General features: G+C 38.4%; 1 protein-coding gene across 2 annotated transcripts in view; it reads right to left on the minus strand.

Annotated features, from left to right (window-relative positions):
• The window catches only part of PLCB1 (phospholipase C beta 1), a 741546-nt gene that overhangs the window by 703654 nt on the left and 12666 nt on the right, over positions 1–25226 (minus strand). For both annotated transcript variants that reach the window (XM_055265375.2, XM_055265377.2), the window contains exon 2: positions 19893–19970. In XM_055265375.2, coding sequence (XP_055121350.1) covers positions 19893–19970 — 78 coding nt within the window. The remainder of the gene's footprint in view (positions 1–19892; positions 19971–25226) is intronic.

Genomic DNA, 25226 nt, shown 5'->3' on the forward strand with positions numbered 1-25226 from the left:
AGGCCAGAAGCAATTGTAGACCTAAGCCACATGCACCACGCACCATGTCCTCTCTGAATTCAGGCATCGAAATCTGCACTCCAAGTTTCTGGGAGTCTGAGTGGATCTACTAACTCTTAGATAGTTGTCCAATCAAGGACTTTATCTGCAACTTGGCAGTATTATCTGCAACCTGAGACACTGTCATTCCTTGGGGGCCCTGATGTTTCAACCAATTGGGTGCAAAAAGACTCAGAATATGAATCAGAAGTATCCAAATACCTGTCTTAGTTCAGATTCACACAATATATATTAAAATTTACTAAAATTTATCCTAAAAATCAGTAGCAGTTGTGAAGCACCTATCAGCATGTGTGTTGTGCCAAGTGTTTCAGATGTGTTATCTCATTTAATCCTCATGAGATTCCTAGTTATTATTTCTAGTTTGTAGAAGAGAAAATGGAAGCTCAGAGTGAGTTAAATGTCTTCCTCAGAGATACATAGTGTTCAAGGCAGGTTTTGAACCCCGGGAGTTGGATTTCAGAGTCTATAATCTGATACAGGGTATCCTACAAAAGAACAATTATGGAGGTCATGAACAACTTCCATACAGCCCAAAGTGAAGAGATGGCAGTAGGCTGAATTTTTTAACCTCAGTGGCTCCCCACCCAATATACATTCACTAGGTAATGGCCTTCCTTCCCCTTCACCGCATGCCCTGTCAGCTCAGTCAGATATAAATACACTGATGCCTGCAACTTCCAAGAGCACACTCAGCTTAAAAAAAAAGATGAGCTCAGAGTAAGGACTCATCCCTTTTCATGCTTCATTGACAAAATCTACCAAACTTTTCCTTGGTCAAACTCATGTGCTTTTCATCCCAGAAAAATGCATGCTGTGGGCCCCAGCTAGGAGAAGCGGTCTGAAATGATTTCCACCTCTCTACTACAGAACATTTCCCATCATCATTTTTCAGCAGTAAAGAATTCCAAAGTTTAATTTCCATTTTCCCAGTGTTTTTACAGATTTTGAATTATTTCCATTTCCCAACACAGGATACAAAGAAAAGGAAAAAAAAAAAAAAAAAAGACTACATCAGGCACAGAAAAATCACTTCCAAATCATTTAGGAAGAAAAAAAATAGCACAACAAACTAGTATCCTCAAAGATGACTTAAGGTTTCCCTCTCTTGTTGCAATTGCTCCCAACTCACCTCATTCCTCAATATGTCTGAAAACACCATTTGTTCTTTAAGAGATGTTGCTAGGAGGCTGCTGTCTGTGCACCACGTTGGGATGCGGCTTTACTTCCCTGTAACCTTATAGGGATCTTCTTTCAGAACACCAATCAGGGACCTCCAAGTCTAGGGTATGGTGAGAGACACCCACCTCACTGCAGCATAAGTGCTCTAATATTGGGCATACATAATTAACACAATTGTCCAGGTGGGGTACTTCATATTGCCTTAATATTTCAGAAAGATGAGGAAGCTAGCAGTCAGTTCTGTCCCATCACAGAGACAATCCTCTACTAATTTGAAGAAGAAATTACTTTTTTGTATTTAATTCAAAAACAGCCACAAATTATTCCTTTCACTGTAACCATGCCTCTTCGCAGTGTGACTTTTCAGATCTTGTCATCAATAGGTGGCATCTATTTCCCCAACCTATGAATGATTTACTTTGGCATAGAAAATGTGGCAGAAGTGCCAGTGTGGCCATTCTGCTTCTAGGGCTTTGCAGCTTCCACCCTGTTTCAGAACTCTGCCAGTGATCTACCAGAGCAAGCTGGACTAGCCTGTTGGAAGATAAGAGACCACATGGGACAGATACAAGCCAGCCTAGCCATCCTAGCTGAAGCCTCAGACAGGAGAGGCCAGCCATATCAGCAGAGCCACACATCCAACCCATGGGTAGCTGCAGAAGCCAAAAGGAGCCCAACTGAGACCAGAAAAATGATTCCCCAGAGCCTGCACCAGATTATTAACCCAAAGAAGGGTGACCTCAAAAAAATGGTTGTTGTTTTAAGGCATAAGTTTTGGGGTGGTTTGCTACACCACAAAAGCTGACTAATATCTTTGTTCTATAAATAAGTACATCAGAATATTAAAGAAGAAAAATATAAAAGAGAAATCCCTCTTAAGAGACAACTCATAATTTAAAAAGAAATTATAAAATATTGGTTTTTCTTTTATAAAGCAGATTTATTTATACATCCAACTACATCACTATCTAATAATGCAATCTGAACTAAATGACTAGTAGAAATAAATTACTTTCCTTTTAGAAGTGATAATGCACTACAGTAGAAGGAGTGTTGGTGGGTAATTAAAAGATGTGCATTTTAACCTAGGCTCATCTACCAGAGAGCTATGTGATTGTGGCAGATCTCACTTCCTGACCCTCAATTCTAATGAAGAAAAACAAAGGGATGGCATATGATAAACTTTCAGGCTGGGTCCAATTCTAAAATTTAAAAAATTATTTCATTTTTCTCTGAAACATTAGCATTTTTTACTGTATTTACAGTGGGAATAAAAACACCACATTCACTCCTCCAACTAATAGTCTTTGAGTTCCTACAACGTGCCAAGCACTGCCCTAACTCATGAAAATACAGCAGTCAATAAGACAAACAAGTATCTGCCCTAGCGGTGAGCTGGGGCAAGCTTGTAAGCTTATGAGAGCCAACTGTACCCTTCATTTTCCAAATCTGTGTTCAGTGATGAAGTGTCCATATCTCGAAATCAGACACTACAGTATTTACACCATGGAAATTAGCGAATGCTACAAGTTACTTTCCCCACCAAGAGAGCCAGGTCTTAAACACGGACAAGGACAACTCTGGACTCTGCTCTCATTGAGCCAACATCCTAATACGGGAGCTAGATATTATACAACTATGTAAAAAACATTTGATTACAACTGTGAGAAGTGTGGTGAAGCAGGGGAGGGGCTAATGCATGGGGAGAAAACATATGTTCTAAGCAGAGGAAAAGTATTGTGAAAAATTTCAGCAGAAAGAAATATGCCGTGTCTAGGGAAACAGAAGAAGGCTATTGTGGCTATTGTGGATGGAGCACAAAAGGAAAGGAAAGGGGCCAAGAAGTTGGAGGGAAGGTGGAAAAGAAGGTGTTAAGGAAGACTTTCAGGGTTCAGGACTGTGCCACTCTGTGAAGCGTGGTACCTTTAATAAGGCAGCAGGACCAGGTCAGGGTTTAAGGGAGGAAGAGCATGATACCAGTCTTGGAAATGCTTGCTTTCTGGTATCTCAGGAACAGGGTATTGGAAGGTGATGTGAAATTGGGAGCCAATGTATCCAGATGGTAAAAGAAGTTGTAAGTGCAGGTGAGATTGCCTAAAATGTGAGTAGAGAAGGACTGCAACTTACAGCCAGTAAAGTAGATTGCGAATGTGTGGCTGGAGAGGTAGGAAGAGGTAGGAGAAAAAGAAAGTCAAGAAAAGAAAGTGTTTCGAGGAAAATGGGGTTATCAACAATGTAAAATTATGATAAAAATAATCAAGCACACAGAGCTCAAGACGGCCAGCATGTTTTAAAATGTGAAGGTCATTGATGGGTTAAGAAAGAGTAACTTGGAGGAGTAGTGGGTACAGAATCCGGGTTGATATGGATTGAAGAGTTGGTGAAAGGTGAGAATAATGGAGAGAGCATAGGCAGGTCTTTCAAGAAGCTTGCTGTGAGTGAAAGTGAGAAAGGAAGGAAGTAGCCAGTGAGAGTCAAGAGGGGATATAGGGTTTTCTTTTAAGATGGGTAAGCATGTCATGTTTAATATTGATGTACAGATCTGGTTACAGGGGAAATATTGACAACACAACAAAGGGAAGGGATCAATTTTAGTGTGAAATCATTGGGAAGCTAGGGTCCAAGGTCAAAGTGGAAAGGATGGGCTGGGAAAGGAAGAGGGAGACAGAAGAAAGCAGCTGTAAATGAAAGTGTACTATTACATCTGGTGGCAGGGAATACTGTGTTTCTTCTCTTCTCCAGGAGACAGAGGTCACATAAACTGCTAAGAGTAAGACAGCTGGAGATTTAAACAAGAAGGAGAGGGTTTTAATGAATGAACTATTGAAAGGTCATTGGCTTTGGACCTGACAGATCTGGCTTTACAACACTTAGTAACCTGTAACCTTGGACAAGATGCACAGCCTTTGTAAGTCTCATTCATTTGACACACATCGATTGAGCAATGACTGTATGTTAGCAGCGTATTCAAAATGCCAAACAACTGGGGTAAAGTCCCTGAATTCAAGGCCTTCATCATCCACTGGGAAAGGAAAAAGAGTCAGGCAGAATCAACATAGCATTAAAAGTGCTAAGGTAAAGGAAGGCACAAGGTATTCTAGAAGAACAGAAGAGAGGGTTTCATTCTAAATTGGCAGGATTAGAGAAAGTCTTCCAGAGTAAAAATCACCCTCTCCATAGCCTCAGGTTCCTCAATGCAAAATGGAAAAAAATCAATCAATTGATGAATTCATGTGACAGTTTGTCCACATAAGGTACCTTGGCACAAAGTCTGCAGCACAACAGTTTATTAATAAGTTCGACTTTCCTTCCCCAGAAATTATCGTGGTACCATTAAGGCTATTAGGTTAACATACAATATTGCCAAAAACTTATATTCTCTGTACAGTTTTCAATTTTCCCCACGTTTCTCAAGACATATTCTTTCCTCATGATGGCTAGAAGCCACTAAAATTATCCTTGAAATGTTAAAGCCCAGATTAGAAGACTATACAAAACTAACAATAATGTCTTGTACAGGGAATGATAGCCACTGACAGAGTTAACACATTCTATTCCTGCTTTTATTTCTCTTTCAAGTTTATGGGCCAGATGTTAGCTGGATCCTCAACACCTGAGTCTCTGCCTTCCTTCAAATAAATGATTGTCCCATGTGTCAGTCAGTAACTCTAACTGCAAAGGGACAAACACTCTATCTTAAACTGGCATAGCCTATGAAGGGGACTGATTCATTCATGGAATTGAAATGGACTGATCTGGCATCTCAAATGACATCATTAAGGACTTCGTTCTTCACTGGCTTGTCTTCTGCAGGGCTAGCTTCTCCTTTGGGCTCCCAAATTGGCATCTGAGCTACTCCAATATCTTCTTTCATGGGAACAAGATAACAAAAGTGAGTCCAGATATTACATCCTTGCAGCACATAATCCAGAAAAAGAAGGAAAGTTTCTTTCCCCACAAATTCAAGGAAGCTTCTTATTGCAAGAAACTTTGCACTGACTCTGAAGAGCCATTCCTGATCCAAGCTCTGTGCAGCGATGTCCAATAACATATTCTGCAATGATGGAAATGGCACCTGGGCACAGGTGGCTAGTGAGCACCTGAAAGGTAGGTAGTGGAATTGAGAAACTGAATTTTTAATTCAATTTTAATTAATTAAAACAACTGTAAACAGTGACATGAGTCTAGAGGCTACTGTATGAGACAGCACAGCTCTACGGTGAGAAAAGGGTGGACTACATTGGTTGGCTAAACCAGTCAATGCTCACTGCCTTGATCTGGGGGTGAAGTTAATCCCATTCACTCGACCGATGGAACCAAGGGAAGTCATTCTGCCTGGTGTCCTGGAGTCCACCATTCTTATTTTCCCTAGATTAATGGCCCAATTCGACATAAAAATCCTTTGCCAAGGACTGATATTTATAAATCTTACCTAGCAAAATGACACCTGAAAGTCACTTTGGAATAATAGCCTTTTAAGTCAGAGAGGGACCTCAGGGCTCCTACGCTTTAGATCCATATATCACAGAGAAGAATTGGGATTGAAGCATAATTGCTTTGCTTATGGCCATTATGAGCAAGACCTGGATATGCTGACCTTCAGCCATTTTTCCACTGTAAAAATCTAGTCTTTATGCCACAGCACTCCAATAGGCCCACTGTGTCAGAACTGACCTCATTCCATATGAAGCTTTGCAATCATTAGCTTATTGAAGCTTCCAGTATAGGATGTTACCATAGAGGCCCAATATTTATACTCAAATGTCTAAATGAGCTTAAAAGGTCATGTAAATTAGGTAGGCTAGCCTAGTGGGAACAGTGGCAGATTGCATACCACACGCCCTGTCTAAAGCAGGCAGCTGCTGCACTGCCCCAGCCAAATGTGGCCATGGGGGTATGTCGGCCGGCATTGCCATGCCTTCTGATTTTTTGAGAAATCCAGATCTGTGTATGAACCTGCAGATTTTTAAATGCTGGCAACTCATGTTTATGTATTTAATTATTTGCACAGGCCAAGCAAGAACTGTTCGTGAATGGGTGCAGGCTCCAGTTTGCACACTGTGATATAGATGTTAAAAGTCTGACTTACCAGAAATTAAAGCTACCAGAGTGGCTGCTGCTGGTGGTGCCCATGTGTTTTCATGTATGCCAACTGACAGCTTCCAACTGCATCTATGTCTGAGGGATTTCTCAAAGCCTGGGGCCCGCTGGCCTGGAAGCCCCTCAGTCTCTAGGAGAGGCTGGCAAAAGAGCTGAGAAGATAACCTCTGAGACAGCTGCCCCCAGTCACTGATTATTGGGAACTGGTGGGTATACCACTGCTCCCTCTCCTCTCTGCACTGTCTCCCAGGGCTCTCCAATGGGACGGAGCTTCACTTGTCCACCATGGTAACTTATTTGATAGCTCACCCTTTAATGGCTGTCTTCCCTTGCCTATCTCACTTCCCCACGGCCCTGCCCACACTTTCTGGGGTCACCTCCCAAATAAAATACTTGAACTTGAATCCTTTCCTTGCAGTCAACTGTTGGAAAAACTCAACCTACAAACACCAGAAATGTGAAATTATTTTGAAATTCTGTTTTTGTTCTTTACTTTTTTCCTCTAGTTATGAACTATGTCAGGGCTAAAATATATGAAAAAGTCACTTTAGTATCTAAGAAGGCATATACTCTGATATGTTAATATCTCAGTATTCACAATATAATGCTGAAACTTCTGTCCTCTTGCATAATGAAGCCATGCTATAGGACCAAATGTTCATCTAAAAATAGAATCCATTATGTATACCAGCACAGTCATTAGTTCCTTAGCATAGCAAGTAGTTCTGTCCCATAAAACTTTTCACTGAAGCATTCATTTCACACAGGTGCATTGTTTGCCATGATGCAATATAATTTCCAGACCACTGTTCCTAAGTGGGGACTTTGCACAATGCCAGGGAGAAATCTCATGAAAAATCATTACCACAATCCCCATTCCCTATGGAAGCAGAACAAAAAACCAAACATTCTAACAGGAGAAATGTGAATTTTACTATTCTGAAATGTATCGTGTAGAGGTGATGAAAGGCACACTTCCTATCACACCTGAAATTATCTAGCTCTCTCTGGTTTGCCCAGTTGAGTGTATGTCTCAGTTAAGGAAGGATTCCTACAAATTGGTAAGAAATGACATAATGCTGCAATTTAATAAGATAATATCTGCCTTTGTATCCAGAAATGAAAAATTAGCTATAAAGTAAAATAGTTACATAAGGTCATTCTTAAAACCACATTCACTCATTCAAGGGTGTGGCTAATTTAATTAAGTATGGAATTTACATAGTACTGTGATCTAAACAAGGGTCTCAAAAAATACAAATATAAGGTTAATAAACAGGACTTGAATTCTGAGGACATGGTTGGTAAGGATAAAACAAACAGCTAATACCTGTAACATTCAGGGAATGGAAAGTTAAAAAATTTTTAATCAACAGAATATAATAAAAAATCTATTTTGATTCAACCTCAGATATTGAGACTCATTCTAAAAAATGCTAGGAATTTATTGCCTTACTAAGCACAGTGTAAGGAATATTATCCAGTCATAGTCAAATAATTCAGAATCTGGTAGGGCCTGTAGTTGCTCATGTGGAGAATTACTTCTGAGTAGAAAGTAGGCCACGTTACAGGCAGGAAAGGCAAAGTGAGCACATCCTTTCAGGAAGTTTACTGAATTAATTTGTAAGGTCAGCTTGCTTTCTATCCGTGTTCACCTTGGCTGTACATTAGAATCAAATGAGGAGCTTTCAAAAAAAAAAAAAAAAAAAAAAAGTCCAATGTTCTGACCACACCCCAGACCAATTAAGTCAGATTCTCTGGAGGCAGGAAGCCCAGGCAGCAGCGTCCTTTGAGGCTCCCCCTGTGATTTCAGTGTGCAGCCCAACTTGAGAATACCTTCTTCACACAGTTTGTCTGTTTCTGGCAAATGTACTAGGCCTACTGAGGTTTCTTTTTCAAAGAAATCCAAGGAAAAACATCCTGCAGGTAAACTTAACTTTACATATTAAACGGCTTCTTCAAACAGCAAAAAGTTAAGAGCCAGAACATAGAGCCAGACTGAGCTGCCACTGTTGTTTCTATTCCTGACTCTGTCATTAACCAACTGTATGACCAGGGATCATGACTTAACCTCTGTGCACACTTCAGTTTACTCACTTTTAAATGTAGATAATAGTAGCACTGTCCTTCATAGGATTATGGAAATGATGAAATTGCGTATGTCTGCCAACACATACTATATATATGTGTAAGTTTACACACACTATGTGTGTATATATGTAGCACAGCATATAGACACATTATGTATGTATATATGTAGCATATATGCACAATATACATACTATTATAGACTATAAGTATACATATGCTACATATACTATATAAATATATGTATAAAAATATGTATATGCTATAAATATACAGACTATATATTATTAGAATTGTGCCTAGCATGGATAAAACAGCATATATGTGTTTGCTGTTGGTGGGGCTAAGGATAACGAAGATAATAAGAACAATGATGAAAAGGTATGTGCAAAGTAAATTAGTGAATATTACATACATCGCTAGATTTGAGAAACTTATTTATAATAGGTACCAACACCCTAATAAGTCAGTTGTTCAAAGTTTGCATTTTTGCCTTTTAAATTACTTAAAGTAAATTTAAAATATTTTAAAGTGGAAGAAAGTAATTATACTATTTATTGTAATATTTTGTGTGTGTGATAAATGTTTAAATAATCCAACTATCAATCTAAATTTATTTTACCAAAAGACAAAAAGAGACTTGTCTTGCTGATTAAATGTAGAAAGAGCTTGACAAGTGATAGGTTTGGCTGTGTCCCCATCCAAATCTCATCTTGAATTCCCCTGTGTTGTAAGAGGGACCTGGTGGGAGGTAATGGAATCATGCGGGCAGGTCTTTCCTGTGCTGTTCTCATGATAGTGAATAAATCTCACAAGATCTAATGGTTTTAAAAATGGGAGTTTCCCTGTAGAAACCCTTTTCTCTTGCCTGACATCATGTGAGACAAGCCTCTCACCTTCCACTATGATTGTGAGGCCTCCCCAGCCACATGGAACTGTAATCCCATTAAGCCTCTTTCTTTTATAAATTGTCCAGTCTTGGGTATGTCTTTATCAGTGGCATGAAAATGGACTAATACAGTAAATTGGTACCAGCAGTGTGGTGTTGCTGAAAACATATCCAAAAATGGGGAAGCAACTTTGGAACTGGGTAAAAAGCAGAGGTTAGAACAGTTTGGAGGGCTCAGAAGAAGACAGGAAAATGTGGAAAAGTTTGGAACTTCCTAGAGACTTGTTGAATGGCTTTGACAAAAATGCTGATAGTGATATGAACAATAAGGTCCAGGCTAAGGAGGTCTCAGATGGAGATGAGGAACTCATTGGGAACTGGAGCAAAGGTGACTCTTGTTATGTTTTAGCAAAGAGACTGGCAGCATTTTTCCCCTGCCCTGGAGATTTAGAGAACTTTGAACTAGAGAGAGATGATTTAGGGTATCTGGTGGAAGAAATTTCTGTTTTTTTTTTTTGTTTTTTTTTTTTTTTTTGAGATGGAGTTTCACTCTTGTTGCCCAGGCTGGAGTACAATGGCGCGATCTTGGCTCACTGCAACCTCCGCTTCCCAGGTTCAAGCAATTCACCTGTCTCAGCCTTCCCGAGTAGCTGGGATTACAGGCATGTGCCACCATGCCCGGCTAATTTTGTGTTTTTAATAGAGACGGGGTTTCTCCATGTTGTTCAGGCTGGTCCCGAACTCCCAACCTCAGGTGATCCGCATGCCTCAGCCTCCCAAAGTGCTGGGATTACAGGCATGAGCCACCACGCCCGGCCTGGTGGAAGAAATTTCTAACCAGCAAAGCATTCAAGAGGTGACTTGGGTACTGTTAAAGACATTCAGTTTTATAAGGGAAACAGAGCATAAAAGTTCAGAAAATTTGCAGCCTGACAATGCAATAGAAAAGAAAATCCCATTTTCTGAGGAGAAGTTCAAGCTGGCTGCAGAAATTTGCATAAGTAACAAGGAGCCAAATGTTAATCCCCAAGACAATGAGGAAAATGGCTCCAGGTCATGTCAGATGTCTTCGTGGCAGCCCCTCCCATCACAGGCCCAGAGGCCTAGGAGGAAAAAATGGTTTTGTGGGCTGGGCCCAGGGTCCCTGTGCTGTGTGTAGCCTAGGGACTTGGTGCCCTACATTCCAGCCACTCTAGCTGTGTCTAAAAGGGGCCAATATAGAACATGGGCCATGGCTTCAGAAAGTGCAAGCACCAGGCCTTGGCAGCTTCCAAATGGTGTTAAGCCTGTGGGTGCACAGAAGTCAAGAATTGAGGTTTGGGAACCTCTGCCTAGATTTCAGATGATGTATGGAAACACCTGGATGTCCAGGCAGAAGATTGCTGCGGGGGTGGAGCTCTCATGGACAGCCTCTGCTAGGGCAGTGCAGAAGGGAAATGTGGGGTTGGAGCCCCCCATACAGAGTCCCAACTGGGGCACTGTCTAGTGGAGCTTTGAGAAGAAGGCCACCATCCTCCAGATTCTAGAATGGTAGATCCACCTACAACTTGCACCATGCCTCTGGAAAAGCCACAGACACTCAATGCCAGCCCACGAAAGCAGCCAGGAGGGGGGCTGTACCCTGCAAAGCGACAGGGGTAGAGTTGCCCAAGGCCGTGGGAGCCCATCTCTTGCATCAGTGTGACCTGGATGTGAGACATGGAGTCAAAGGAGATCATTTTGGAGCTTTAAGATTTGACTACCCCACTGGATTTTGGACTTACATGAGGCCTGTAGCCCCTTTGTTTTGGCCAATTTCTCCCATTTGTAATGGCTCTATTTACCCAATGCCTATACCTCCATTGTATCTAGAAAGTAACTAGCTTTCAGTTTTACAAGCTCATAGGCAGAAGGGAATTGCTTTGTCTTGGATTAGACTTTGGACTGTGGACTTTTGAGTTAATGCTGAAATGAGTTAAGACTTTGGGTGACTGTTGGAAAGGCATGATTGGTTTTGAAATACTAGGACATGAGATTTGGGAGGCGCCAGGGGCAGAATGATATGGTTTGGCTCTTTCCCTACCCAAATCTCATCTTGAATTCCCATTTGTTGTGGGTGAGACCTCTTTCTTTTGTAAACTGCCCAGTCTCAGGTATGTCTTATCAGCAGCAAGAAAATGGACTAATACAACAATGTCTCCATCAGTACCATCAACAATCTTGAGTTGGCAAGAAAATGAACTACAGAACAACCAAAAATGCCTACTCTACCTACAGCATTTGTAATTCAAACAAAAGAGCATGGCATTATATCAATACCAAGTACCCAGGGATTCTATCTGTAACAAAGTCAAAGGAATTTTCTCCATAACAGGAAGTAAAATTATGAACAATATGCAGAATGCATTTCCTTCACATATTCTGCCAATCCAATATCTCAAAACATTTTTTGGCATCAAAAAGTACAAATATTCCATTATAATAGCTTGATAGCATGGAAAGTATCCAATTTAATTTCTCCTAAAATAGTGGGAAGAGCTAAATATATGCAACTTACGAAACCAAGGAATAATTTTGTAATTAAATTATATTAGGAGTAATGAATTTTTGTGGTACTACATGTTTCTAAACTCTGGTTAAAATGTATTAAAACGAGCATTGCTGTTGTTATGCCCATAATGAAGTGTGGTGATGGTGAAATAAACATCATATTAACACATTTCTACTCTAAAAATGATTCCAAAGAAGCTGCAATGAAACCATCTCAAAATGACCAGCCTAATTTTAAAATATACTTTAAGAGGCTACACTTCAATTAGAAATTCTGCCAAAAAAATCATGTATCACAGTCTCTAAGAAGAACCTGTAAATGATTCCATTCTAATAACATTTATTTGTATGTTGTGTCTACATAAGCTAAGGCATCACGACATGTCTATTCTACGCTAGCCAGAGTTCACTGGTGCAAAATCTTTGGGGAGTCACAGAAGTGAAAAGAAGGTAACGTTAATAAAAACGGAAAAACTTAACCTGGAAGTTGATTTGGTGAGGATAGATTTGTTCCTCAGCAATCTGAACCTTGGCTTAGTGGCTAAACTATCCTCAAAAACACTAAAAGTTTAATCTCTAAGGTCTTGGTCAGTAGGGAGGAAGAGGAGTGGCCTGATGCCCATGTAGTTGTCATAATCCTAAAGTGATTATCTTAGGAAAAAGGCACAGGCAACCATGATTATGTCCAATTCTTCTTGTGAATAATACAATTTTCTCCTATCAAAGTCCTCTAAATCATCTTAAAAGTTGTTCCACACGATGCTTCAAATTTCCAAGTTTCCAAGAAACTTTCACCTATGATGGAGTATTTATTAGCGAACTATCCCCAGAGGGAAAGTCTTTTAAATAATAAATCCTTCTTTTGTCTTCCATGGCTCTGTCCCCAAAACATTATGAAATACAGAAATAAACATCTTATTTGCCCAAACAGACCTAAGCTTCAATGTTTCAGATCAAAAGACCACAGCAGAGTCTAAATAGAAAACAAGTCAGTGTCGCCTTGAAGAAGAAAATAGGAATAAAAAGATATACATAAATAAATGGCCACTTGGTTTTCAAAACAGCACATTTTTGTGGTCTCTAATACTTATGGACAACTGTTTGGTCAGAGAGTAATTGTTTATTATGTAGCAATAATAAAAGCCACCACAAAGGATGGAGAGTTTACAAAGTAGCAGGTGTTAGGTTAAGTCATTCATTTTACACATCGAATATTCACAACAACACTAAGAGAGTAATACCCACCTTATAGATAATAACGAAACCAAGGCTTGGATTTTTAAAGAGATTCACTGAGGGTGACTCATTAAATACACAGCAGAGCCAGATTGTGACAATCCACATCTGTCACAGCTTCAAAGCTGGTTTCCTCAACCAACTTTGGGCTTCCCAAATTAGGACTGTTTTAGGAAAACCAGACTTGGCTTCAAACAAAAGTGTTCACCTAATATGTTCCAATCTCTCTTAACCAAGGAATCATTTTAAAACCCTTCATTTGGAGGCATCTATGTTAAGTTGTTAAGCACTATGCATCTGCATTAAGCAGTTCCTAGGTAAGGATTCCAGCAAAAGTAGTTTATTTTAGAGGTGGTTTTAGAACACAATCAGGAGTGGAGAAGTGAGACAGGAAGGGAAGGAAGCCCATAAGGGGAACATTTTCAAGCCAGTTACCACTGTGGGTAACTGGGCTTAATCCCACTAGAGAGTTCTGGGATATAATATAAAGAATGCACCTTTAAGTTATCCCACCCAAGAGGTGAGGGAGCTGTGGTATTTATCCACTGAATCTCATTGGTGAGGGTGAGTATGAATTGCCAGGAACTTCTGGGCAGCTGCATGGGTAGCAACGTGAGTTCTAGTAGCCAGACAAAGCAAAACAATGCAGGCACTGGCCAGCCACTGGAGCTCAGCTTATGTTCTCAGGAGTGGTGAGGAAGAGGGTGCGGATATGGCACTGTGTCTGTTCTAGCTATTAATATCATCAATACTGGTGAAGGAAATTCAAGGAAGGTGAAGGAAAGGACTTAGTCCCCAGATGCTGCTGCTTAGTCAACAATGACTGACACACTGCCCCAGGCCAGGGAACAATCCCAGCCCTCACAAAGCAATCCTCATGTGAATTTTGCTGGGGTTTTTTTCCAGATAATGTAAGTTATTGTTTCAACTTTTAGAGAAAGCTACCAAATAAAATAAACAGCACTTATCTTCTAAATTTATAACTACATCATTGCATTTAATCACTCAGTGGACTCTTGAATGACCTATCCCATTTACCATACACAAGAAGGGTCAAAGTTGACAATTTTGGGATACCCTAGAGAAGTATATCCCAAAGAGAAAGCCCCACTGCTAAAAATCATTAATGAAATGTGTGGTGCCCAGTAGTTCTTTATGGAAGCCAGACTATTTTTAATAGGAAATCACTAGATCTTCTTGTTGACATTTATGATGCATCATTCAAAATATTTTTGAACTCTGCACTCATGCTGAAAAATGTTACTGTGACTTATGTAAATATTTAACTTTTAAACTTTGCTTTTGAACTCTGTAGAAATTTAAGGTTATCATAAGAGAAGACTATCTATGGTTGCCATTAATGGAAACTGAATCATCACCCTGTACAAACATTCAGAATGGTGTCTCATGCAAATTCACAGGCCAGAACAAGATGGCAGATGGCATGGATGGTAGAACCAATCTTTCTTGTCCTAAGTCTCCAGAAATGACTAAATATGCAGGTATAAATTTAAATCTCTAATCTAGGATCACAGGTAAACAAAAAGAATTACACTTTTTGAACCACAAAGTATGAAACGCAGAAAATAAATGAGATAAGAATGAAGTAGGAAATCAGAACCCAGCAGTCCACAGGCATTAAAACATAACAGATCCTTGGGCCATCCAAACCAGGTGGTGAAATGTCAGCTCTATGAGTGATATGAAGAAACTGAAGTTAGAGCTCCACCTTACACCAGTCCTCATAATACATTACATATGGATTAAAACCCTAGATTAATAATGGTGATGAGAAGGAATCAGAAATATCTTAAAGGAAGCAAAAAGTGGGGAGGTAGTTGGAATGTAACTACATCAAAATTTAAAGCTTCAAGTCATCTTTTGTTACCCATAAATTAGATGTTAAGAAAGTCAAAGACAAACCACAGACAGGAAGAGTGTAATTGCAACATTTATAACAGCCAAAGGAGTACATCTAGAATACACAGAGAACTGTCCACACAAGGACAAGAAATATAAATAGGCAATCCATGTAAGGAAAAACTGAAATGATCAATAAATGTATGATAATATACACAGTTTACTAGCAAATCAGGCAACGGCAGATTAAAACAAGGTAATATATTTAGGTAGCAGAAATTGTAGCAGATACACAGTTTACTAGCAAATCAGGCAATGGCAGATTAAAACAAGGTGATATATTTAGGTAGCAGAAATCAGTTGGGCAAAAATTAAAATATTTCCTATTACTGTTGGTTGGGCTTAAGAAAACAGTTCCACTCATAAGAAGGGTAGGGTTATAAAATGGTACAGTCATTCATTATAATTTAGGATAGGTGTAGCCTTGAATCAGCAATCGCACTTCTGAGCATTTACCCTAGGGAATCCCTGACCCATATTCCCAGAGAGGGCTACACACAGCTGACTATGACTCCATATTATAGGATTCTTTGTAACCCCAAATTAGAAACAAACACCAAGAATCCATCAGTGAGAACTTCTGTATTCTTAAATAAAATTTGGTAATCAATTCTTTAACATATGATAGAGCAATATGAAAGAATGTGATACATACACATGTACTAACATGAAAAATTCCCTAAGATGGACCAATTTAACAGAATGATATAGACACACATGTACTAACTTGAAAAGTTCTCTAAAACACACTATATGGTAAAAAGGAAATTGTGGAATAGTTAATACGATGTGACTTAGCATAAAAATGGACATAAGCAAAACAAAATGAAATATGTCCATAGTTACACGTGCACAAATTTATTCAAAAGAGTCCTAGAAAGAAACCATGAAGCTATTACTATTAGTTGACTCTGAATAGAGAACTAGGATTGGAGTCAGTGGGAGAGTGCGGTTTAAAGATAGTTACATTGCTTTACTCTTTTACAGATAAAAAGTTATTGTATATTATCCACAATATTAAAAATAAATAAAATTTGTAACAAAAAAGAAAGTAATGGGAGTTCTTCATGTAAAACGTGTGTTTTTCCTCCCATTCCTTTTCAAATTTAATGATGTGTTCCTTTTCCCTTCCCCCAAGCTCCAGTTTTATGAAGACAAGGAAGAGTTTACTGAACTATATTGAACTTCTTGGATCTGAACTAGTGGTGACCAGTTTTATTTTTACACCAACCTTGGCACAGAAGCAGGGCATCAAGTTGCAAGGCAAAGGTCTAATTTTTTTCATATTCTAGCAGGATAGGTTTTGGTTAGCTCTTTAACATTGACATTTTTTTCTTCTATAGCCTTTCTTTCAAAACCGGTGGAGCAGATTCTTATAGTTCACGTGGTTTTCACAGCTAATACATCCTGTGTTGGTTTCCAGTGTTCACATGGCACGGATCCAAAGAAAAGTTATCGCCTAATGTAGGCCACCTCTCGAGTACTCAGGCTGTGCAGGACTCCCTCCTCACCCATGACTTACAAATAAATTCATCCTCTTCACATCACCTACACTTACACAAGAAAAACCGCTCTGCTTAAAATAGCCATATTCAGAAACTCAATTTTTGCTCATTTTATTCAATAAGATTTACAGAGCCAACAATACAGTGAAAAGAATTATTAAAATAAGTCCAGAGCTGGTACAAAGCATGAACATTTATCCCTAATAATGATATTCATCTTTATCTGCTTCCAGCAACTCCAAACATTCTGTCAGTGTTTCACTAAAGCACATTTCTGCTACCTAAAAATGACTTGCTACTTCTTTAGTTTTTAATTCCTAAATTCATCATCTGTGCTGTTTTCTTTGTCACCTATCATTTCTATGGTGACAAATCAAAGGAGGGGTTTTGGAAGGCAGCATGTCATTGTCTACAGAGGGGAAAAGCCAGTGGCTTGAAATAAGTGGCTCTGATACAAGATCTGATGTAGCCATGAGAAGAGAAGGACATGCATAGAACATCATACAATGTGACCATTTACCGCCAATGCTATAAAAAAGAAAAACACTTGTAAAATCCCCTCTGCTAGGGATTTCTGCTCACCTCTGAGCAGACTAGGCCTCAGATGATTGCTAACCCAAGTGCTTTGGTATAAGCTTTGTGGACCAAAGGGGAATATATTGGAAGAGGCCCAAAGGAAGAAGAGAGGCATATTACAATAAATACCAATGCAAGCTTCCCACAATGGAAAACACAGTGTATAAAATCAAGGGATAAACTTAAAGGTATCACATTTTTTTGTTTTCTGAGAGATTATCTCTACGGTACATGTGGCAGATTCCTAAAACTAATTGCCAGATAAAAAATATTTTTTAAGGCCGGGCGCGGTGGCTCACGCTTGTAATCCCAGCACTTTGGGAGGCCGAGGTGGGCGGATCACGAGGTCAGGAGATCAAGACCACGGTGAAACCCCGTCTCTACTAAAAATACAAAAAAAAATTAGCCGGGCGTGGTGGCGGGCGCCTGTAGTCCCAGCTACTCGGAGAGGCTGAGGCAGGAGAATGGCGTGAACCTGGGAGGCGGAGCTTGCAGTGAGCCGAGATCCAGCCACTGCACTCCAGCCTGGGCGACAGAGCGAGACTCCGTCTCAAAAAAAAAAAAAAAATATATATATATATATATATATATATATATATATATATATATATTTTTTTTTTAAAGTGGCCCTCTAAGTAGCATCATGATTGTACCATTCATTCATGTACCTTCAAATGATCTTATGCAAAAATGCCCACTAAAAGCTTGGCGTGTCATCTTTTATGTGCATGCACCATTTCTTCTAGCACACATTTACTCTAATTCATCACTTAGAGTCGTCCATCTCCTAAAAGTGGATGAATCACTCTTACTGGTTCCAGGACTGGGCTTAAAGCCAGAAAGAAAATGACAAACTTGAAAGCATGGTAAGTTTAATTTTTTTTCTTAAATCCTCTCATCTTTTGGATTCTAAGATATATGATCACTAAGAAATAAGCCTCCAAATTCTGATAAACGACTGAGAGATGACTTTGGTATTTAGAAAGTGAAAAGTAAAATTTACTATTTCTATCTCTTGGCTAGAACTGTAAAAGTAATACCCATGAAAAGAAAAGCAGTAATGGGATAAAAGGAATTGCTACCACATTATCTGTTTCAGTTGGTCATAAAGAGCATTACAACCAAGACTAAAAAGTTTGTGTAAAAAATGAAAACAAATTTTCCTACATTTGAAAATAAGCATCGGTCAAGATACTGGGTTCACAATAGAGATGCAACAGAGAGCCTTTGGTCCTAAACCCTTTTTCTTTATTAAGGAAATAAATATTGATGATTGGTCTAGAGGGGACCTTAACTGAGTTGCCATGAATTATTTAAAAATCCCAGAATATCTTCTGTTGCTTTTATAGAAGCTTGATCTACAAGTTGAAAAATCAAACTGACAGTTTGGTCTCTCGTACAAACACCCAACCTTTAGAAATGCTCTAGGCATTATAAGTACATCTTTCATGAATATAGTTTCAACAGTTCTAAAAATATCCTTCAGGAGAAGAAAAAAACACCCAAAAAACAAAACCTCTTGCAAGCCATTGTTTCACACATAACAGCAGGAAACCAAACAGAATGTCTAAGCCAAAGCGATTAACACACCCAATAATAAATGTGAGCATTAAGTAGGAAATCTTACTCATACAATTTTTGACATTAGCATAGGGTCTGTGGTTTACCTCCACTTCTACAGCCACACATGGTTCCAGGGCACACTGATTTAGAGTCTAACTCCAGGACAACAAGACTGAAATTCGCCTTTTGAATGATGTGTAAACAGGCTCATTCAGGAGTGGCCCTGGGGCCAGACACAGGTGTAATTGAGCTTGCCTCAGAGACAGAAGGCAAAGCTGACAGGCAACTCCAGGAACTCTGGATATAAGAAACTAATGTAGAGTTTTGAAAGAGCTAACAATTTGTTACTCCTTCATCAGTAACTGTGGAGGTTCCAGCTATTTTAATGGTATACTATTACTATTCTATTGTTTTCAATATGTATTTAGCATTCTCAATAAACCCTATCTCATTTCTCCATATATCAAAACTTACAGAACAAAAACATTCTATATTCTGCGGCCTCTGAGGTTCAAGTGTAGGACTGTGGCAACGATGCTTGAAATAATAACCACTTTCCATGAGTGTTCTCATCTAACTGCCCATTAAACTCCAAATAAATCTTACGATCAGCAGATATTCTACTTTTTAATAATTCAGTACAGAATCATCAATTGGTTTCATAACAAATGAGATAATAAATTCATGCTATTGTGGGCAGAAAGCTAATTTAGTAAGAAATTCCTGACAACTGGAGGAATAAGCTAAAGGAATTTTATTCTTGGTTTTCTGACATGAACAAATTATCAAGGCCAAATTCCTGCTGATTCTGAGAGAGTCCTTAATGAACAGCACAGGGGAAAAGAGACAGAAAGAAAAGCCAAGGGGTACGGCTATTGGGTCAAAAGTTATTTTCTCATCATTTTTCTTCATCCTTTATGGGTGGGGACTTAAATCAGTAACGCTGACTAATTATGTTCTACACCAAATGTAATTGAAATTTCCCTGTTCTTATCCTAACACATAATATAAACAGAACCAAAAATACCAATTGCTCTAGAATTTAGCAAATCTAATATTTCAAACTAGTGACTTTGAAAAGTCCAAAGTCCTAAGAATACCTTAGATATTTTTTAAAAGTAGAACCTTTAAATAAACTGCCAAAGATCTGTGAAATGGATGTTCTTCTATAGATAAGATACATAAATGCTTTTCAAAGTAATAAACAACTGAAAAATGTAAGAAAGGCATATCTCATTTCTTACCTTGTTTTGATCTGTCCAGTAAAAGAAAAATCCCTGAGGGTCAGTCCTCAAAATAATTGGAGTAACAACAGTTGAGTCCTAGAAATGTAAGAAGAAACACGAATATCAACATATATCATTGGAGAAAAATCTGTCCAGGAGTTATTTAAGAAGTAATAATTGCAGAGATTCTCCAAAGTAGTCAATTATTAAGAAAAACTTCGAAAGAAATTAGACATGGCATTTTTAACTTCATGGAATTATCCATTACGTAACTGATAATCAGAAGACTTCCTAATAATCAGAAGACTTATACATAACTTGTAAAGGAAAAAGCATTATGCATTTATTGATTAAGGTATGTTTTCTATTAAAAATCTATATTTAGTTTTTCAAATAATTTTAACACTAAACATCATTACATACTTTTATGATTAATATTAACTAAAATCCATGCTTAAGAATAGGATTTTAAATTACATTTACTCCATAAAATGATTTTTAATTGTAATAGAGTAAAACATAGTATTTGAGCATCACTGTTTCCAAGGTAACAGTAAATAAGGCCATCTTCTACATATTCAGAAAGATATATACAAACTTGCTGCAAATTTCAATTTTACATGCTAAAATAAAACATAGGTAAATAGTCTTCTGAGTTTAAAGCATGCATAGTATAAAGCAAAACTTGCATACATTGTAATTATAATATTAAACATTTCTAAAATGTGTGTTCTTTTCTCTTAGCAATTTTCAGAAAGACATACCATATGCACAAGAAAATACATGTTACTGGATATGAATTTTTATACTGAAACACTCAGGCCTTTGCAGGAATTGCATTTTTTAGAGACATAAATTGCCAGTTTTTTCAATTTTTTCATACACATAACCATAGTGTGTCGTATCATCCAGCTTATTAAAAGAACTTGTAATGAAAATTAGAACTTCCAGAGATAATTTTGGCATTTGGGACTTTTTTCTTCCTAATGGGCAGAGCAGTATGAATGATTTTAATCTACATATTAAGTTTTATCGTAAGAGCCTGGTTCTGGAAGATGTTCTCTTGGGTTCAAATTCCTGCCTGTCCCGTCTCGGTGCATAGCTTTACACGACTGAAAAAAGAAGGGGATAATCCTAATACCTAACTCAGAAGGTTGTTGTGAGAATTAGCTAGGATAATTTGGGGTAAAGCATCTGGGCATGTTTGCCACATAAAAATGTTCATTATTATTATAGTGGATTATATTTAAAAACAGATGTATCAAAATACTAAATGTAAGTTTATCAGGATATTCTGTGTTACTGTAGTAAAATATACAGAAGATAACATTTACTCTTTTCTAATATGCCTTTCAGTGGTATTACATGCATTCACCTTGCTGTGCTGCCATCAGCACCATCCATCTTCGGAACTTTAAATCTTCCCAAATTGAAATGCCACATGCATTAAACACTAACTCCTCATTCCCTCTTCCCCCCATAACCTGGCAACCACCATTCTTACTTTCTGTATCCATGAATTTGACTACTCCAGGTAATTAAATAATTTGACTATTCTAAGTAGTTATATAAGTAAAATTATGTAATATTTGTCCTTTTGTGTTTGGTTCATTTTATTTGGCATAAAATCCTAAAACTTCATTCAGGGAGCATGTGTCGTATCTCCTTCCTGTGTAAAGCTGAATAATATTCCATTTATGTATATGCCATGTTTTGTTTATGCATTCATCCACTGATGAATATCTAGGTTGTTTCCATCTTTTGGCTATTGCGAATAATGCTATTATGAACATAGGGGCACAAATATCTATCTGAGTCTTTGGTTTCAGTATATACCCAGAAGTGGAATTACTGGATCATATGATAGTACTATGTTTAATTTTTTGAGGAACTGCCATTCTGTTTTATGCTGATATTCCATATACACATCCTTAACATGCAGTTTGAAAAATATCTTTTACAAGGACTGTGCTGTTGCAAGGAATTTCAGCTAGAATTTTAAAATTTCCCAATTACTTCTAAATGTCAAAAAAAGACATTTGGAAATAAACTTGATATTATAATGAAAGAATAATTTTTAAAATATTTGAGGCTTCTTTCATGAGACTGCATGCATAACAGTTCACACCAATGTTTCCAATAAATCATAGCAATATTTTCAGTCCTGTTTTGTTACTTCTAGAAGTTGGCAAAATAAAAGTTTTGACAGGCTGCACACAGCACACATTCCCACTTCTAGAGGAATTTAGAATAAACTGTAGGTGTAACTTATCTTTTTCAGGTCAGTTCCTTTTCTTATCAGAGCATCTGACAAAATTCTAATCAAAATCTTGGTGGCAATTCCCTGCAAGGATCCCAGACAACCAAACATTTAAGTGAGCAGAATAAAACTTCTCAGGGAGGCTGAGGCAGGAGAATGGCATGAACCCGGGAGGCAGAGCTTGCAGTGAGCCAAGATTGTGCCACTGCACTCCAGCCTGGGCGACAGAGCGAGACTCCATCTCAAAAAAAAAAAAAACTTTTCAAAATTTATATTTAGGAACACTGTTCTATGCTGCCTAGTTTGTTTCAGATACTTCCATTTCTAGCTTATTCCTTCCCCTCCTTCAAAATTAACCCTTCTTTGTTCAATGTTTTCTTGACCCCACTCTTCCGGCCACAGTTCCTGTTAGGTGATCATTTATCTCGGCTCCCTGCCCGCTTCCTTCATAATCACCTCTAACATTCCAAGATCAGCTGGAACTTGGCATTCTTGCCATGCAAAGTAGGATCTGACCCAGAAATATATGAATGTCTATTTTCAATTCCACCTGCTTGTTTTCCCACCTCCCACATAGCTGCTAGTATCTATATTCTCCCCATACCAAAGTAGCCACTCAACCCAGATCCCAAATATTCTTAATTGTCAGAACATATGCCCAGGTTTGAAACTTGAAATATATGACCACCCTTCATTGACAAAGGAGCTGCAGATGGGTTGCGACTCTTGGGACCTTTGACTGTAGAATGATGAAGACAGCTCTCAGATAGTCTATATTTTAATCCTTTACCTCTTCATCAACATCTATAACGTGTATTTCATAAGACTGTGGTTTTGAAACTTGCATATGCATCAAGTTCACTGAGAGATCTTGTAAAAACACAGATTGCTGGGCTCTTTCACCAGAGTCCCTCATTTAGTAGCTCTGGGACGGAGTCTGAAAATCTGGACTTCTAAGAAGCTCATGGTGATGCTGATGCTGTTGGTCCAGGGGCCACACTTATAAAACCACAGATGTAGGCCTACAATGGGCGAGGCTTTGGGTCAGGAATACGATGATGTTTACCTCCAAGAACACTTGTGACCTTAGAATGCAGGCAAACCATATCTTGTGAGTATATTGCTTCTAAGAATTCAATTCTAATTTACTTAAAGTTATATTTTTTCTGATAAATGTTTGTCTGTAAAAAAGAAAACTAATAAACATACTTCTCTTAAGTTAGTAATAGCAGATAATGTTCAGTCAATTTCTACTTGCTGCTCTTTATTTGATAGAATACGTTTTACTGTCATTCCTGTATCATCAATAGTGAAGACTAATATAGTCATTAAGGAGATGTTATTTAGTAATTTACAAGAATCTCTAAAGAGTCTTTACCCAAATCAAAAACGATCAAGGGGCAAAGCAAAAGACCTTAACAAAACCTCGAAATCCTGAAGAATGAGAAACAACTCAGCAAGAAAACAAAGAGTCACTGGAATCAACATTAACATTACAATGATCTGCTCATCAGTGCACTGATAGAAGTCAATAATAAATACTAAAGAAACTGAGACGAAATGACAAAGGCACTACTAATCCAAACTCACTTCTAATACCAGTATCCCTTTTTATAAAAATCCCTGACTGAATAGTAACCGATACATCCTCAACATTTGCTCTGAGCCAACCACTGTGGTGAACTTCACATGGCTTTTCTCCTTTAATACTTATGACAACTTAAGAGGTAGACGCTATTATTATTCCCATTTTACAGATACCTAGACCAAGGCTTGGGCTAAGTAACTTGCTCAAGGAAAGCCAGTTAAGCTGGTACGGGAAGCACTGGAAATTAAACCTTCAAGTACGCGCTCTATAACAGTGCTTCTCAACTTTTTTCCATTATTGCCCTGCAAGGGAGCCTTTTTAGGTTTTTATTTTTCTAATCATCCCCTATGACATCTCAATATTACAGATAGGGTGAATATCTGTTTATATGCTGTATGTATAACTATGCTTTATACCAAAAAAAAAAAAAAAACCAGTAAGATTTTTTTTGTTCCCCAAAACCACTTTTCATTTCCTTGGAAGCGACATGGCCCCTGTTGAGAATGGATGCCCTATACTGGTGCTGTCCAATACAGGAGCTGCTGTGGCTCCCTTGTGACTACTGAGCACTTGAAATGCGACCGCTGAGACTAAGATGTGCTGCAAGATTTCAAAGACTAAGAATGGAAACAGGAATAGAAAATAGCTCTCTAATGATTTCTGACATTGATTACATGTCAAAATGGCTACACTGGATTAAGTTAAATATAGTATTCATATTAATTCCATCTGTTTCTTTTTTACTGGTTTTAATGAGGCTACTAGAACATTTACAAGTGTCCTATGTGGCTCACGTTATATTTCTGTTAGGCAGGGCAACTCCAAACCTTCACAGGGACACTCTTTAACAGGGAGATTTCTCACAAAGCAATCTCAGTGCTCTTGTCACACAATTCCAGCAAGGCAGTTTATGGTTTTATCCACATATGCAGCTACCATTTAATTTTTAACATTTAAATAGTACAAAATAAATCTAACTTCTTCTCTAAGTGTCAGTTCTTCCATGTCTAACTAGAGCCGTCATGCTGCTACCCTCTGAGCTACGCTTTACCAGGCTGAGGTATGTCGCCAGGTTTATCGTGGCCTCCTCCCCAACAACTCACATGTTGAAGTCCTAACCCTCAGTACCTCAAAGTGTGACCTTATTTAGAGATAGGGTCTTTACAGATATGATTAAGTTAAAAGGAGGCCTTAGAGTGGGCCCTAATCCAGTATGACTGGTGTCCTTATAAGAAGAGGACATCAGGACACAGGCATGTACAGAAGGAAAATGATGTGAAGATGCAGGGAGAAGCAGGCCATCTACCAGCCAAGACCAGAGGCCTGGAACACATCCTTCCCTCAGGGCCCTCAGCAGGAAGCAACCCTGCTGACACCTTTAGCTCCCACTTCCTCCCAAACTGTGAGAAAATAAATTTCCGTTGTGTAATCCACCCAGGCTATGGTCCTTTGTCATGGAAGTCTTAGTAAACTACTACAAAGTATAACCCTAAACCTCAAGGCT

The sequence above is a fragment of the Symphalangus syndactylus genome, chromosome 24 (genome assembly GCF_028878055.3).
Source record: "Symphalangus syndactylus isolate Jambi chromosome 24, NHGRI_mSymSyn1-v2.1_pri, whole genome shotgun sequence".
Lineage (NCBI taxonomy): Eukaryota > Metazoa > Chordata > Mammalia > Primates > Hylobatidae > Symphalangus > Symphalangus syndactylus.